Consider the following 15,283-nt stretch of genomic DNA (forward strand, 5'->3'; position numbering starts at 1 on the left):
TTTTTTAAATCTGCAGTGTCTGTTTAAATCTGGTTATGTTACTGGATGTAGAGGTGACATTCTACCAATGTCAGAATTTCAGTCTACATTTCATTAGCTCGGTAGAAACTAAAATGTTGCACAAATACATCGCATAAGTACGTGGCTCACGTGTCATAGCGCTGTTCAGACGCTGTTCCTTAGACATGTGACAGCATCAGCCAATACCAACAAAGAACGCCTGCTGCCCAGTCTTATTTTTCTAAGGACCCTGGTTCGTGGCAGCCAGTCAGCAAATGCCTTCTGCCTGCGGACGCAGCATCGCTTCGGAGCGCACACAGACTTCACCTCCAGCGCACACCGCTGTGAGCCTATTCCGGTGAAATCGAAGTGACTTTGAAATTATACCGGTTTGTGGGGATCTTAAGTTTCATTCTGTTCAGACTTACGCCTCCCAGAGGTAGCGCGGACTTCGAGATTTCCGAGCGTTCAGTCAAGTGGGAGGACAGTATCATATGATAAAGAATATTTTTTGGGTGTTCCAGTTACAGAAGGATTATATTATCACACATTGAGTGGGCTTTCCATTTACTCTAAAAAATTTCAGGTTATTTTTTGCAATTTTTTGTGATGAGCTGGTATGTCATTCTCGTCACAGTTTCCTCCTCAAAAAGGAAAAATCCATAAACTATGTGAACGGAAATGGCACAAAACACGTCTGGTTTCAATGAGTCTCTTTTATGCTCGACGACGCCAGCATTTTGAGACTCCCAAATTCTTACAGTGTGTCGTTTTACTTTACCCGATAGTTGAAGCGTCGATTCGTTCGAAAAGACGAGTCGTTCGGAAAAAAGTGTCTTCTGCCGTATCCCGGAGGACTGAAATGCGAAATTTGTACCTTTTGCTCTGGTCACGGGGATGCAGTTGGCGCAGTAACTGCAACTTTTAAGGCTTCATACGCAAATCTCGTTTCAGAACACGAAACATGGTTGTTTGAGGCCGTTGGCCTGCCCGTCTTGTGGACTTCCGATACGCCGATACGCTCGACATTTTCGTCAGACGTGCGTGGCCTGCGAGCCCTCTTTCCTTCGCATATGAACCAACTTCCAAGAATTTTGCGTGCCATTCATACAGGGTGACAATTATTGAACTGTATGAAAGGAAACGTAAGCTAGTTACGAACTACGGCGTGCACACACTTTATTCAACATGTAAATATCACTACAGATATTAGGATTTAGGTTATGACACGTTCAATATGCTTGCCATCATTGGCGATGATGTGGCGCAGACGAATAACGAAATTCTGCATGATCCACTGAAGTGTCGGAACATCGATGCTGTCGAAGACCTCCCGAATGACTGTTTTCAGCTCAGTAATTCTTTTGTGGTTATTGCTGTACACCTTATTGGTAATGTAACCCCACATAAACGATCGCATGTGCTCAGATCCGGAGAATATGGCGGCCAATCGGGCCCCATGCCAGGGGGGGGGGGGGGTACCCCAGAGCCAGAATGCTGTCCCCAAAGCGCTCCTCCAGGACATCAGACACTCTCCTGCTTCGATGGGGTCGAGTTTCGTCTTGCGTGAACCACATCTTGTCGAAATCAGGGTCACTTTGGGTAACAGGGATAGAATCATCTTCCAAAGATTGCACGCACCATTCGGAAGTCAACGTGCCATCAAGAAATATCGCACCAATTATTTCGTGACTGGACATTGCACACCACACAGTCACCTGTTGAGGGTGAAGAGACTTCTCGACCGTGAAGTGCGAATTCGCAGTTTCCCAAACGCGCCAATTTTGCTCATTGATGAACCCATTTCAGATGCAAATTGCCGACTACAAAATGGTTCAAATGGCTCTGAGCACTATGAGATTAACATCGGAGGTTATCAGTCCCCTAGAATTTAGAACTACTTAAACCTAACTAACCTAAGGACATCACACACATCCATGCCCGAGGCAGGTTTCGAACCTGCGACCTTAGCAGTCGCGTGGATCCAGACTCAAGCGCCTAGAACCTTTCGGTCACAGAGACCGGCTGCCGACAGCAACAAGGTTCGTGCGCATGCGCATACTAATTCCTATTATGCCTCGCGGCCAACAGTGAAATTCGAACGTCCTAACGCAAAATGTTCAGAAGTTATGACGATTTTATTTTATGTACACTGCTGGCCACCGTAAATGCAACACCCTGAAGGAAGCATCCGAATCAAGTGAAATTTACACCATGAGTTTGCAGCGATGAGATATGCAACTGATTAGAATTTCAGCGCAGACGCACATCACGCGCGCCTGTGGCGCCACCTCATAGCGCCATTTAAAGCTTGGCGATTTCGACGAGTGTACGTTCGGCACGTGTGTTTACCTTGTGGTTGTTTCACAAGACGATCAGTTATGCCTCGTAGACAACAGCGAACATCTTTTGATCAAGTATCCGAGTTCGACAGAGGAAGGATAGTGGCTTACCGAGATTGTGGATTATCATACAGAGAAATCGCTAGTCGTGTTGGACGAAACCAAACAACTGTAATGCGGATATGTGACCGTTGGATGCAGGAGGGTACGACGGACCGACGTGGTCGATCGCATTCACCTCGGTGCACCACTGCACGTGCTGATAGGCAAATTGTGCGCATGGCAGTGACGGATCGCTCAGTGACATCCCGAACCATAGCACAGCACATTGCGTCTGTAACGCATCATCCAGTGTCTGCGCGTACCATTCGACGCCGTTTACAGCAGAGCGGTCTGTCCGCAAGACGTCCATTGCTTCGTCTACCACTGACACAGAACCACAGACGTCTCCGTCGCCAATGGTGTGATGACAGACGGATGTGGACAGCAGAATGGAATGACGTTGTCTTTACTGACGAGGCACGCTTCTGTCTGCAGCACCACGATGGTCGGATTCGAGTGTGGAGACACCGTGGAGAGAGGATGCTGGACAGCTGCATTATGCACCGCCACACTGGTCTTGCACCGGGTATTATGGTATGGGGCGGCATTGGATATTACTCTCGCACGCCTCTAGTACGCATTGCCGGTACTTTAAATAGCCGGCGCTACATATCCGAGGTGCTGGAGCCAGTTGTCCTTCCTTACCTTCAGGGCTCGGCCACAGCCATATTTCAACAGGATAATGCGCGACCACACGTGGCACGCATTGTCCAAAGGTTCTTCGTCAATAACCAGATTGAATTGCTTCCCTGGCCGGCTCGCTCTCCGGATCTTTCGCCGATAGAAAACATGTGGTCCATGGTTGCTCAACTAGTGACCCAGATTACATCCCCAGCTGCCACACCAGATGATCTTTGGCAACGTGTGGAAGCTGCTTGGGCTGCTGTACCCCAGGAACACATCCAACGTCTCTTTGACTCAATGCCGAGACGAGTGGCAGCGGTGATCTCCAACAATGGCTGCTACTCTGGCTACTGATTCTGGCAGGAGCCACATGTCACAGACGTCTGTAAACGTAATCATTTGATACTTGGTCAACATGTTATCTACAAAATAAATTTTGTTGTGCTACCTCTTGTCTTTCTTGGTGTTGCATTTATGGTGGCCAGCAGTGTAGTTCAATAATTGTCACCCTGTAAATCTGCTTGTAAAGAGGTGGCTTTTTGCGGAATCGACGGCAGAATGCACGTTGCACGTAAACAATGAATTGACTTCGCCAAAATTTTAACACTCAAAATGATTTCTCTTGTGTTGTAGTTGTATTGTTGCTACAAACAAAGCAACAGCGCAGCTGTGTCAAAACAGTGAACCTTCCTCTATTCAGTGTTTCTATCTTTTATAGTTTCTCTCTCATGGAGAACCGTAATTTGTTCTTTCTTTTTGAATCACCCTGTTTATATGTTCTTCCCTAATGTAATTTATCTGTAACAAACGAAAGAAAATAACTAACGTACTTTTGCTCTTGCAAACTTATATATTCAGTCCTGTTGTTAACTATGTCATTTAACGATTTAAGTATTTTTTCTTGTGATACCGCACTGTGTAATTGAGTGTGGTGTCACAAGTTTACAAGAGCTAAATTTCGCTACATCTCTGTTAAATTCTGTCACAGAAAACAAACGCTAACGACGATTTTAAATTCAGAATGATGTTCCAGTGATAGTAGGATTAATCTGTAAATTATTTCTTCTGATAAAGTGCACTTCTCCAAAGCAGTTCTATAAATCTATTGAAGGAAGACTGCTTGACGCTTTTCGTCGCAGTCGACATGGAAGGCTTCAGGCAGCATCAGCGTGGATAGTCGAGTGTGGCGGAAGAACGGTTCTTGGCATTGCTGTGGGGGCCACCCCCATACTTGTGGTGCCAAATGATGCTCGTCTGATTCTGAACAACACTTATTTTTTTCTGGTTGTGTGTCACATTTGATGAACTGTCTTGGTTTGGAGCTGTCACGTAACTCGACTACCGGCGACTGCAGCAGCTTACCTCGTTACGGGAGGTGACGACGCCGGAGTCGCGGCTTTTCTCACCCGACGTCACGAAGTCTGTGCTGTAGTGGTTCAGTCCGATAAAGTCTGCCGAGCCTGCAACATAGTCATTCGTCGCAGCTCCTTCATACGAATATAAACTACTTTATAATACAGCATAAAGAGTTTACAATACGATGTAGAATTACTTCAGGTTACCTAACCAACGATCTTCCCTACAAAATATGCTGTCTCTAAAAAGATTTTTTTGAGAAATATTCTTACAGTAACTTTTTCTCTGTACAGAATAATAAAATCATCCTGTGCCAAATACTATAATTTGTATGCGGAAGTGGACGTGTGAATCCAATACGTAACAGGGTAAGCTATCCAAGTGAAAATATAAACATAGTTGTACACAGCAAAAAAATGAGATTTCCTGTGAGCAAACTTGCGTAAGAGGAAAATTACGTTTCAATGGGAGGTAACTAAAGCAAAGGTATTAATAATGGAAAAAATGTGACTGCCACTTTTTTAATGACAATGCTGAGTGACAATACCGAGAACGCAAAGAATGAAGAAAATGCTGCATATTTGTAGTTTCTGTCGTGTTACATAGATCAAAACTAGAGCACTAGAATGTTGGGGATTGATATAGACAAATACATTTATATCTTAGATTTGAAATAGTGCAGACATCTGTGATCTGACTTACTGTAAACTCACAAATATACATAAATCACCTTGTGGATGACATCGGAAGTTCATTGAGGCTTTTTGCGGATGATGCTGTGGTATATCGAGAGGTTGTAACAATGGAAAATTGTACTGAAATGCAGGAGAATCTGGAGCGAATTGACGCATGGTGCAGGGAATGGCAATTGAATCTCAGTGTAGACAAGTGTAATGTGCTGCGAATACATAGAAAGAAAGATCCCTTATCATTTAGCTACAATATAGCAGGTCAGCAACTGGAAGCAGTTAATTCCATAAATTATCTCTGAGTACGCATTAGGAGTGATTTAAAATGGAATCATCATATAAAGTTGATCGTCGGTAAAGCAGATGCCAGACTGAGATTCACTGGAAGAATCCTAAGGAAATGCAATCCGAAAACAAAGGAAGTAGATTACAGTACGCTTGTTCGCCCACTGCTTGAATAATGCTCAGCAGTGTGGGATCCGTACCAGATAGGGTTGACAGAAGAGATAGAGAAGATCCAACGGAGAGCAGTGCACTTCGTTACAGGATCATTTAGTAATCGCGAAAGCGTTACGGAGATGATAGATAAACTCCAGTGGAAGACTCTGCAGGAGAGGCGCTCAGTAGCTCGGTACGGGCTTTTGTTGAAGTTTCAAGAACATACCTTCACCAAGGAGTCAAGCAGTATATTGCTCCCTCCTACGTATACCTCGCAAAGAGACCATGAGGATAAAATCAGAGAGAGCCCACACAGAGGCATACCGACAATCCTTCTTTCCACGAACAATACGAGACTGGAATAGAAGGGTACTCAAGGTACCCTCCGCTACACACCGTCAGTTGGCTTGCGGAGTATGGATGTAGATGTAGATGTAGAAACTGTTGGCTTTTGTCTCGGGTTCGTCGGCCGACGTTTGATTGATGATTTTTCTGAAGTTTCGCCAGCGCGAGTGTCTGGCATTGTCAGAGCTTCACGCTCCATTGCTGTATTAGTGTATATGGTTTACTAGAGTAGAGGTCGCGACCGCAGATACACACATCAAAAACGTATAGCATCACCCCTGTTCCCAGGACCCCTGAAGACAGACGTTGTGGACATTGTATCACAGACACAGTCCCTTTGACTCTTCAGGCATGTCACTAAAACCCCCCAAAGATGTAAACAACCATGCATGAGCAGCTCCTATTAGACGGAGGGGGTCCGACAGCCGATCACTTCCAATCATTCCACCAGGAAGGAGGTACACGTCTCGTGTTGTCTGTAGTTCAACCATGCCTAGACGGTCAATACGGCTGTTCGATCGCGTCCGCATTATTACTTTGTACCAGGAAGGGCTCTCAACAAGGGAAGTGTCTAGGCATCTCGGAGTGAATCAAAGCGATGTTGTTCGGACATGGAGGAGATACAGAGAGACAGGAACTGTCGATGACACGCCTCGCTCCGGCAGCCCTAGGGCTACTACTGTAGTGGATGACCGCTACGTACGGATTATGGCTCGGAGGAAACCTGACAGCAACGCCACCATGTTGAATAATGCTTTTCGTGCAGCCACAAGACGTCGTGTTACGACTCAAACTGTGTGCAATAGGCTACATGATGCGCAACTTCAATCCCGACGTCCATGGCGAGGTCCATCTTTGCAACCACCACGCCATGCTGCGCAGTTCAAAAATTGTTCAAAGGGCTCTAAGCACTATGGGCCTTAACATCTGAGGTCATCAGTCCCCTAGACTTAGAACTACTTAAACCTAACTAACCTAAGGACATCACACACATCCATGCCCGAGGCAGGATTCGAACCTGCGATTGTGGCAGCAGCGTGGTTCTGGACTGAAGCACCTAGAAGCGCTCAGCCACAGCGGCCGGCTGCAGCGCAGTACAGATGGGCACAAACAACATGCCGAATGCACCGCTGAGGATTTCGGATCACGTTGTCTTTAGCGATGAGTGTCACATATGCCTTCAACCAGACAATCGTCGGAGACGTGTTTGGAGGCAACGCGGTCAGGCTGAACGCCTTAGACACACCGTCCAGCGAGTGCAAAAAGGTCCAGGTTCCCTGTTGCGGTGGCATTATGTGGGGCCGACGTAAGCCGCTGGTGGTCATGGAAGGCGCCATAACGGATGTACGATACGTGAATGCCATCCTCCGACCGTTAGTTTAATCATATCGGCAGCATACTGGCGAGGCATTCGTCTTGATGGACGGCAATTCGCGCCCCCATCGTGCACATCTTGTGAATTACCTCCTTCAGGATAACGACATCACTCGACTAGAGTGGCCAGCATGTTCTCCAGACATGAACCCTATCGAACATGCCTCCTTCGATAGATTGAAAAGGTCTGTTTATGGACGACGTGACCCACTAACCACTCTGAGGGATCTACGCCGTTTCGCCGTTGAGGAATGGGACAGTCTGAACCAACAGTGCCTTGATGAACTTGTGGATAGTATGCCACGACGAATACAGGCATGCATCAATGCTACTTGGTATTGAAGGTACTGGTGTGTACAGCATACTGGACCCCCTGGTACAACAGGCAAAGTGTGGTTTTCATGAGCAATAAAAAGGGCGGAAATGATGTTTATGTTGACCTCTATTCCAAATTTCTGTACAGGTTCCGGAACTCTCGAAACCGGGGTAATGGAAAACTTTTTTGGATGTGAGTAGTATCTACCTGGCGCGCCGGCGCCCAAGGGCTTTCCCGAGGTCATTTCTGTTGCGGTTCTCCCCTTGCTACGTGCAACGGTAGTTCGCAGCAACACGAGAATTGAAGATCCGTACATATTGAGCCTTTCTTCTTTCTTGTTGAAGCTACTGTCATGTTCATGCATTTCTGTACCTTCTCTGAACTAACGGGTGCGATAGTTCTTCTCTACAGCAAGAACTGCCGCGTCGGCGAATTCTACTATGTGCAGTGTGCGATTTGTGGTTTTACCAGTGGGGGAGATGTCTTAGGGGGTTAGTATAATTATATATGTTACTAGCGTGGACCGTGGCGTTACCCATGGTTAAATAGTTATTTATAAATAGATTTTAATGCCGAAACTCACTATTCACGCGTATGCACTATCAGAAAAGCCATCCCTTGTATCTTTAAAAGTACGTTATAGGTAAAGCTTATTTACGAAATCATCTACATACAGGTATACGAGGGGAATTAAAAAAGTAAAGGCACATTTGTGAAAAGATGTATTTATTCTGATGATAGAAAACTGAAACATGCGTTATTTTTCTACGTGACCTCCCTGGATTTCAATGCAGTTTTCCCAACGTTTTACGAGTTTTTTTATTTCATGAGATAATACGTTTATCGGTTACATCTGTAACCAATTTTGCACCGCAGCAATGACGTCTTCATCACTTTCAAATCTTCTTCCCTGTAGTGCTTCCGTTAACGGTCGAAACATGGGAAAATCGCTTGGAGCCAGGTCTGGACTGTATGGTGGATGTTCCAGCACCTCGAACCTGAACTCCTTTATTGCGTCGGCTGTCCGTTTGGCAGAATGTGGGAAAGCGTTATCTTGCTGCAGGATGACACCTCTTCACAGTTTTCCACGACGTTTGGATCTGATTGCAGGTTTTAGTTTCGTACGCAACGCATCACATCCACCATACAATACAGACCTGGCTCTAAAGCCTCGTTTACGCTGGGGCGACGTCTTCCAACATTGTGGCATGCTACGGAAATGTGGCGTGCGTCGTCTTGTCATTTAGTTCTAAATGTTTTGAAATGCTTAACTACTACATAACACATTTTCTAAATTAATAAGCAAACATATTAATAGTATTAATAGTAAACTTTCAGTGTTCGGCTCCACAAATTTAAATTATATTTAAAGTTTTACTCCAGCGCGTGGGAAATAAACATCCCAGGTTGGGATGCATAAAGTAAATCCAGAGGAGGGGATGGTCTGATGCAGAGGGGGTGAAATCCCCCCCATCCGCCCCTCCAAATCGCACACTAACTATGTGTTCGGTCTCACACAGCGCGTGCTACGCTACGGCCGATTTCTCCACCTGCGCCAACCTGCAATGCCGCTTATGTTCATTGAGCCTGGTGTTGACTGGTCGTCCAATCATTTCATCATATACTTTTTCGCATGTATATGGTATGCAGTATATTTCTGACATGCAAGTGGGTCCCGTTTCTCCTTTGCCGATCTGAGACACTCTTTGATTTTCTTTGTCGTTTTATAAATAGTCTTTAGGTCGTGTTTGCGCAATATACGGCCAGTTCTGTGCGTTACTCTGGAAATGTATAGCCGAAAGTTCGCACCCGACGTGTCACTTTTCCAAGTGTTTTGTTCTGTGGCACTTCTTATGTAACTGAATAGTGCAGTCTTGCCATGCACGATATATTTTAATCGCGGCGGCACACGAACAGTTTATAGACGTAGCCTTGACCCGAAAGCCAATGATCATACCTTTTGAAAGTCAAATATATCTCTGTCTTTCCACATTACGACAACCACTGCATTGTCTTCCTCGACCTCCCCGACATACTTTGTATACCCTCCATTGCTAGTATTGTCCACCTGCCCACTGTGAGTGGATGTTGCACGTTGCCGTCGAAAGCACTCGACGGTAACGTTAATGTGACTGGACCTTGTGAGTTCACACAGACCGCAGATCTGCTCCCTCTGAGGATATGAGACAATATGGTGGGAGTCTGAACAATGGATTTAGAAAAACAGATTGCAATACTATCAGTGACAATTTTCCAATAATGTTCATTACATATTAAAAGCTTGTTGAGCATGTATTTGTAAATGGATCGGTTATCTGCAGTTTGCATACATGCGCCATATTCTTAATATCTTGCGGAATTTTGGGCTGCGACGTGAAACAGTGGTCATTTCATATGCATTGATGGAAGTTGTAGATTTAGTCCACACTCCTACAATTTCGAAATTGACAAGGCTGCACCGTTGCGAGGAACTAGGATGAAATTCTAACGTGCAAACACTATGTTGCCTGTTGGAGGGATGCAGTTTCAAATCTTCAATAATGAAGAATGCTTGGCTTCCGTTGTCTAACATATCGAGTAAGTTTATTTAGTCCTGTTAGTCCTACGACGCGCGGCTGAGCAGTTTTTAAGAATGTGAAGCTTGGCGTAGTTTCGTCTGTTTCACTAGCGGCAGTAACTTTCTTCTGCGCTCCGGAGATCTTACATGTAATTTCGATGCATATCGAATTTGAAACGGTTTTTTATATTTAGCACAAAACGTCCTACCCATTTTCCCGCCATATTATACATTATGTCCTCTATTTGGGCATAAAGAAGGCCGGTTAGTATTTCTTACTTTCTGTTTTCGTTTAGCGACGTCAGTACTTTTATTACATCCATGGATCCAATGGGCTCATTCTTCGCAAAAGACGCAATGGACTGTAATTTTTTTTGCCTTTACGTAACTCTTCTGTTTAGCACTAACTTCTGCAGTCCGCCATATTGCACAGAACAAAACATTGTGAGTAGCGTTAGTGTATTACTGTGTTATTCGCCAAATTGTAAATTTGTGAAAAAAATAGTTACTCGTGTCGCCTACAAATGCCAAACAGAAACGGGAAGTTGACTGTTACCTTATTCAGGTAAAAACTTAAGCTACATTTATTCTTCTACACTCCTGGAAATTGAAATAAGAACACCGTGAATTCATTGTCCCAGGAAGGGGAAACTTTATTGACACATTCCTGGGGTCAGATACATCACATGATCACACTGACAGAACCACAGGCACATAGACACAGGCAACAGAGCATGCACAATGTCGGCGCTAGTACAGTGTATATCCACCTTTCGCAGCAATGCAGGCTGCTATTCTCCCATGGAGACGATCGTAGAGATGCTGGCTGTAGTCCTGTGGAACGGCTTGCCATGCCATTTCCACCTGGCGCCTCAGTTGGACCAGCGTCGTGCTGGACGTGCAGACCGCGTGAGACGACGCTTCATCCAGTCCCAAACATGCTCAATGGGGGACAGATCCGGAGATCTTGCTGGCCAGGGTAGTTGACTTACACCTTCTAGAGCACGTTGGGTGGCACGGGATACATGCGGACGTGCATTGTCCTGTTGGAACAGCACGTTCCCTTGCCGGTCTAGGAATGGTAGAACGATGGGTTCGATGACGGTTTGGATGTACCGTGCACTATTCAGTGTCCCCTCGACGATCACCAGTGGTGTACGGCCAGTGTAGGAGATCGCTCCCCACACCATGATGCCGGGTGTTGGCCCTGTGTGCCTCGGTCGTATGCAGTCCTGATTGTGGCGCTCACCTGCACGGCGCCAGACACGCATACGACCATCATTGGCACCAAGGCAGAAGCGACTCTCATCGCTGAAGACGACACGTCTCCATTCGTCCCTCCATTCACGCCTGTCGCGACACCACTGGAGGCGGGCTGCACGATGTTGGGGCGTGAGCGGAAGACGGCCTAACGGTGTGCGGGACCGTAGCCCAGCTTCATGGAGACAGTTGCGAATGGTCCTCGCCGATACCCCAGGAGCAACAGTGTCCCTAATTTGCTGGGAAGTGGCGGTGCGGTCCCCTACGGCACTGCGTAGGATCCTACGGTCTTGGCGTGCATCCGTGCGTCGCTGCGGTCCGGTCCCAGGTCGACGGGCACGTGCACCTTCCGCCGACCACTGGCGACAACATCGATGTACTGTGGAGACCTCACGCCCCACGTGTTGAGCAATTCGGTGGTACGTCCACCCGGCCTCCCGCATGCCCACTATACGCCCTCGCTCAAAGTCCGTCAACTGCAAATACGGTTCACGTCCACGCTGTCGCGGCATGCTACCAGTGTTAAAGACTGCGATGGAGCTCCGTATGCCACGGCAAACTGGCTGACACTGACGGCGGCGGTGCACAAATGCTGCGCAGCTAGCGCCATTCGACGGCCAACACCGCGGTTCCTGGTGTGTCCGCTGTGCCGTGCGTGTGATCATTGCTTGTACAGCCCTCTCGCAGTGTCCGGAGCAAGTATGGTGGGTCTGACTCACCGGTGTCAATGTGTTCTTTTTTCCATTTCCAGGAGTGTAGTTTAACCGTGTCCAATTCGTTTCGTTGTTTACGCTCCCTGGCTTCGAACTGTTAAGTTTATAATACATTGGGTCATGAAGGACAACGCAGGGAAAAGCGTCTATATCAAGCCATTGATGGGTGACAAACAAAATATAGCAAAGCAAGTCCTGAGGCATTCTGTAAAAATAACACCGATCGAGCTTCGTCGTCAAACATTCGAATCACAGACAGCGCAGTGCCTGAGATTTTTTCATAAATGCAGAACGTAAAAGTTGCGCTAATGATTGTAATGTTTCAGTGTATGACAACTATTTATTTAACAGAATTTGACGTCAGACCTATTTTTCTCTGCTGTTGCCAGCTGATATCCACGCATGGTGTATTTTGTTTACCTGTACACGTTTGAGAGAATCCAGTGAGTGGATGTCGTGATTAGGCAACAAATCATTCAACTAAAATTTTCGTTACATCAGTTCCTTTTTTTTTTTACATTTGCAAATTGTTGTGCTGAGAGATTTTTTTCATTTATGAAACTGCTTGTTCCAGTCACACTATCTCATGATACTGCAGTTCACGTCAAGGGAAAGCGAAACTGTGTGTGCAGTAAACACGCAGCATAGGAAGAAAACCACACTACTTCTGCAGACAAACTGTCGTCGCAAACAGTGGAATGGTAACTTGAATGATGTTGTAAAAGCCTTGGAGAAGAAGAACTGCATAGATGCCGAGACTATTTCAATGCTTAAGAATCTATCAGATGTACAAGTAAATAAAGAGTTGTCATTTCAGTTTTCCAAGACAACATATTGTGTAGTTCCTGCGAAATATGGTTCAGCATCGTGGTCTTTTGCATTACCAGTTGTTAACTTTTATTCTACAAGTACATTTGGTTATGTCAGGGCTATACGTAGCACCAAAGTTTGGATTAAGCACCACATTTCACAAGTGGTGCAATATTTACGTCCACAGCATTTGTGATATACCTTACTTTGGTTTGGCCGTAAAGTATACGTCACTTAATAAGTATCGAAACACTGTGCGGGGCAAAGATGCAATATAAACATACCCGCGCCAAAATAAATAAATAAAAGAGAGATGTACGAGAAGAAAGACGAACCTATGTATTCTAATGTTTCCTTAAACCGATATCAATATTTTCACTCTTCAACTGTCTGTCTCTTCCCGTCCATGTTTCTGGGTGGATGTGTTGCGTGTGTGTGGGGCCGCTATTTGTATTTGCGTAAAAGTTTTTTTACAATATATCTTCTGGAAAGGGAGACAGTTTCTTTCATTCATGAAATCTTCGCATATAACGGTTACTTGATTTATAATTGTATCATACTGTGTTCTTTATCATAGGGATGGACAGAGTTTCCTTTTCTTCATGAAAGAAGAGGTAAGTATCATTCTGTTCAAAGAAGAGTTAATACATCAGCCAATTTAGACTGTTTAAGTAGTAATCGTGGTGAGAGACTATGAAGGTGATAACTTAGACGCGTGAAAGTATCCGCCAGCCACATATCTCGAAATAATCCACATTATTCGCACCTTTCTTACGGCGCCACTATTTAAATACTAGTATACATTCCATTGATTTAATTTTTACTGAAGATCTGTTTGTAAACAAGACTTCATTTTTGAACTTTGAGTGGTCGCATGAGACATCAATGACACTTTATCATCACTTGGTATTACTAATAAATACCATTACAAAAAAATGGTTCAAATGGCTCTGAGCACTATGGGACTTAAATTCTGAGGTCATCAGTCCCCTAGAACTTAGAACTACTTAAACCTAAGTAACCTAAGGACATCACACACATCCATGCCCAAGGCAGGATTCGAACCTGCGATCGTAGCGGTCGCGCGGTTCCTAGAACCGCTCGGCCACTCCGGCCGGCAATACATTTACAGTCTGTTATGTCTCATGTAGTGACAATGCTGAAAATCTTTGCTCAGAGAAACAAAGCCTGATGCAGAACATGGACCTAGTTGTTTTTGAAAGATTGTGGACTAGGTTTGTGATAAAATACATTGGTTAATAAATTTCAAGTCTGTTTTGTTTGAAAAAATGAAATAATGATTTAAATTCACAAAGCAGTGGAATACTGTTTTGTTGTAAATAAAATATTAATTAAGTATGCAGCTTATTTGTTATTAAAATATCTTTTTAAGGACGTCATGACTGAATGTATTTATTACAGTGATTCTAAAGGTAAGTTAAATATCATAACTGAAATACCGGGTGATTATAATTAAATTTTCACTATTTAACACGTTATAACACGGAAACCAAGAAGTGTACGAGTACCAGACTATTTAGCATTAATGTCCAGATTAAGGGGGCCATGATTTCCAGGCGTCACAGCACCACCGTCCAGTTCCAACTATTACTATGGCCAGCAGGTGCCGTGATCAGACATCGTATTTCATAGTCTCACACACCGGACCAGTCGCAGTGCAGTTGTTGACGTGTCAACATGAGCCTCGGACAAAGGGGGCAGGCCATTATTGGTGAAGCTCTATTATCAAAACAACAGTAATGCTGCAGCTGCACTTCGAGAATACCGCCGTCTGAAAGGATTACGGAATGGTCTTCTTTTTCTACCTGCTATGCGGAACATGATGAAAAAGTTCGGATCAACTGGAGAACTGGGCGTCGCTCGGGGAAGCGGCCGACGACGTGTTGCAACACAGGTGATTGATGAAGTCACTGTTGCTAGGGCAGACAACATTGCGCACAATTCCCGATCGTCAGGCAATGCGCACGCTGTGTCACGATAGTCGAACAGCCCATGGTCCACTGTACGGAACGTGCTTCGAACCCTTCTCAAATGGTATCCGTACAAGATCCATATCACACAGCAGCTTGCGCCACAGAACGAACAATGACGTGTTGACTTCGCTCTCCACTTTCTCGCAAGGACTGAAGTTGACGAGGGCTGGTCCCGGACCGTCCTATGGACAGACGAAGCTCATTTTTCTATGACGGGTAAGATGAACACACAGAACTGCCGAGTGTGGGGATCTACATCTCCAGTCACTGTGCATGAAGTTCCTCTTTATAGTGAAGATGTCAACGTATTGTGTGGCTTCACGGCTACGTTCATCATCGGCCAATTCTTTTTTGAACAGGTTG

The 15,283-nt window shown here is 45.2% G+C and overlaps 1 protein-coding gene across 1 annotated transcript in view; it reads right to left on the reverse strand.

The window, feature by feature from the left end:
• The window catches only part of LOC126413282 (myrosinase 1-like), a 109,068-nt gene that overhangs the window by 12,380 nt on the left and 81,405 nt on the right, over positions 1 to 15,283 (reverse strand). The window contains exon 5 of the mRNA XM_050083182.1: positions 4,431 to 4,555. Coding sequence (XP_049939139.1) covers positions 4,431 to 4,555 — 125 coding nt within the window. The remainder of the gene's footprint in view (positions 1 to 4,430; positions 4,556 to 15,283) is intronic.

This window comes from Schistocerca serialis, chromosome 7 (assembly GCF_023864345.2).
Source record: "Schistocerca serialis cubense isolate TAMUIC-IGC-003099 chromosome 7, iqSchSeri2.2, whole genome shotgun sequence".
NCBI lineage: Eukaryota > Metazoa > Arthropoda > Insecta > Orthoptera > Acrididae > Schistocerca > Schistocerca serialis.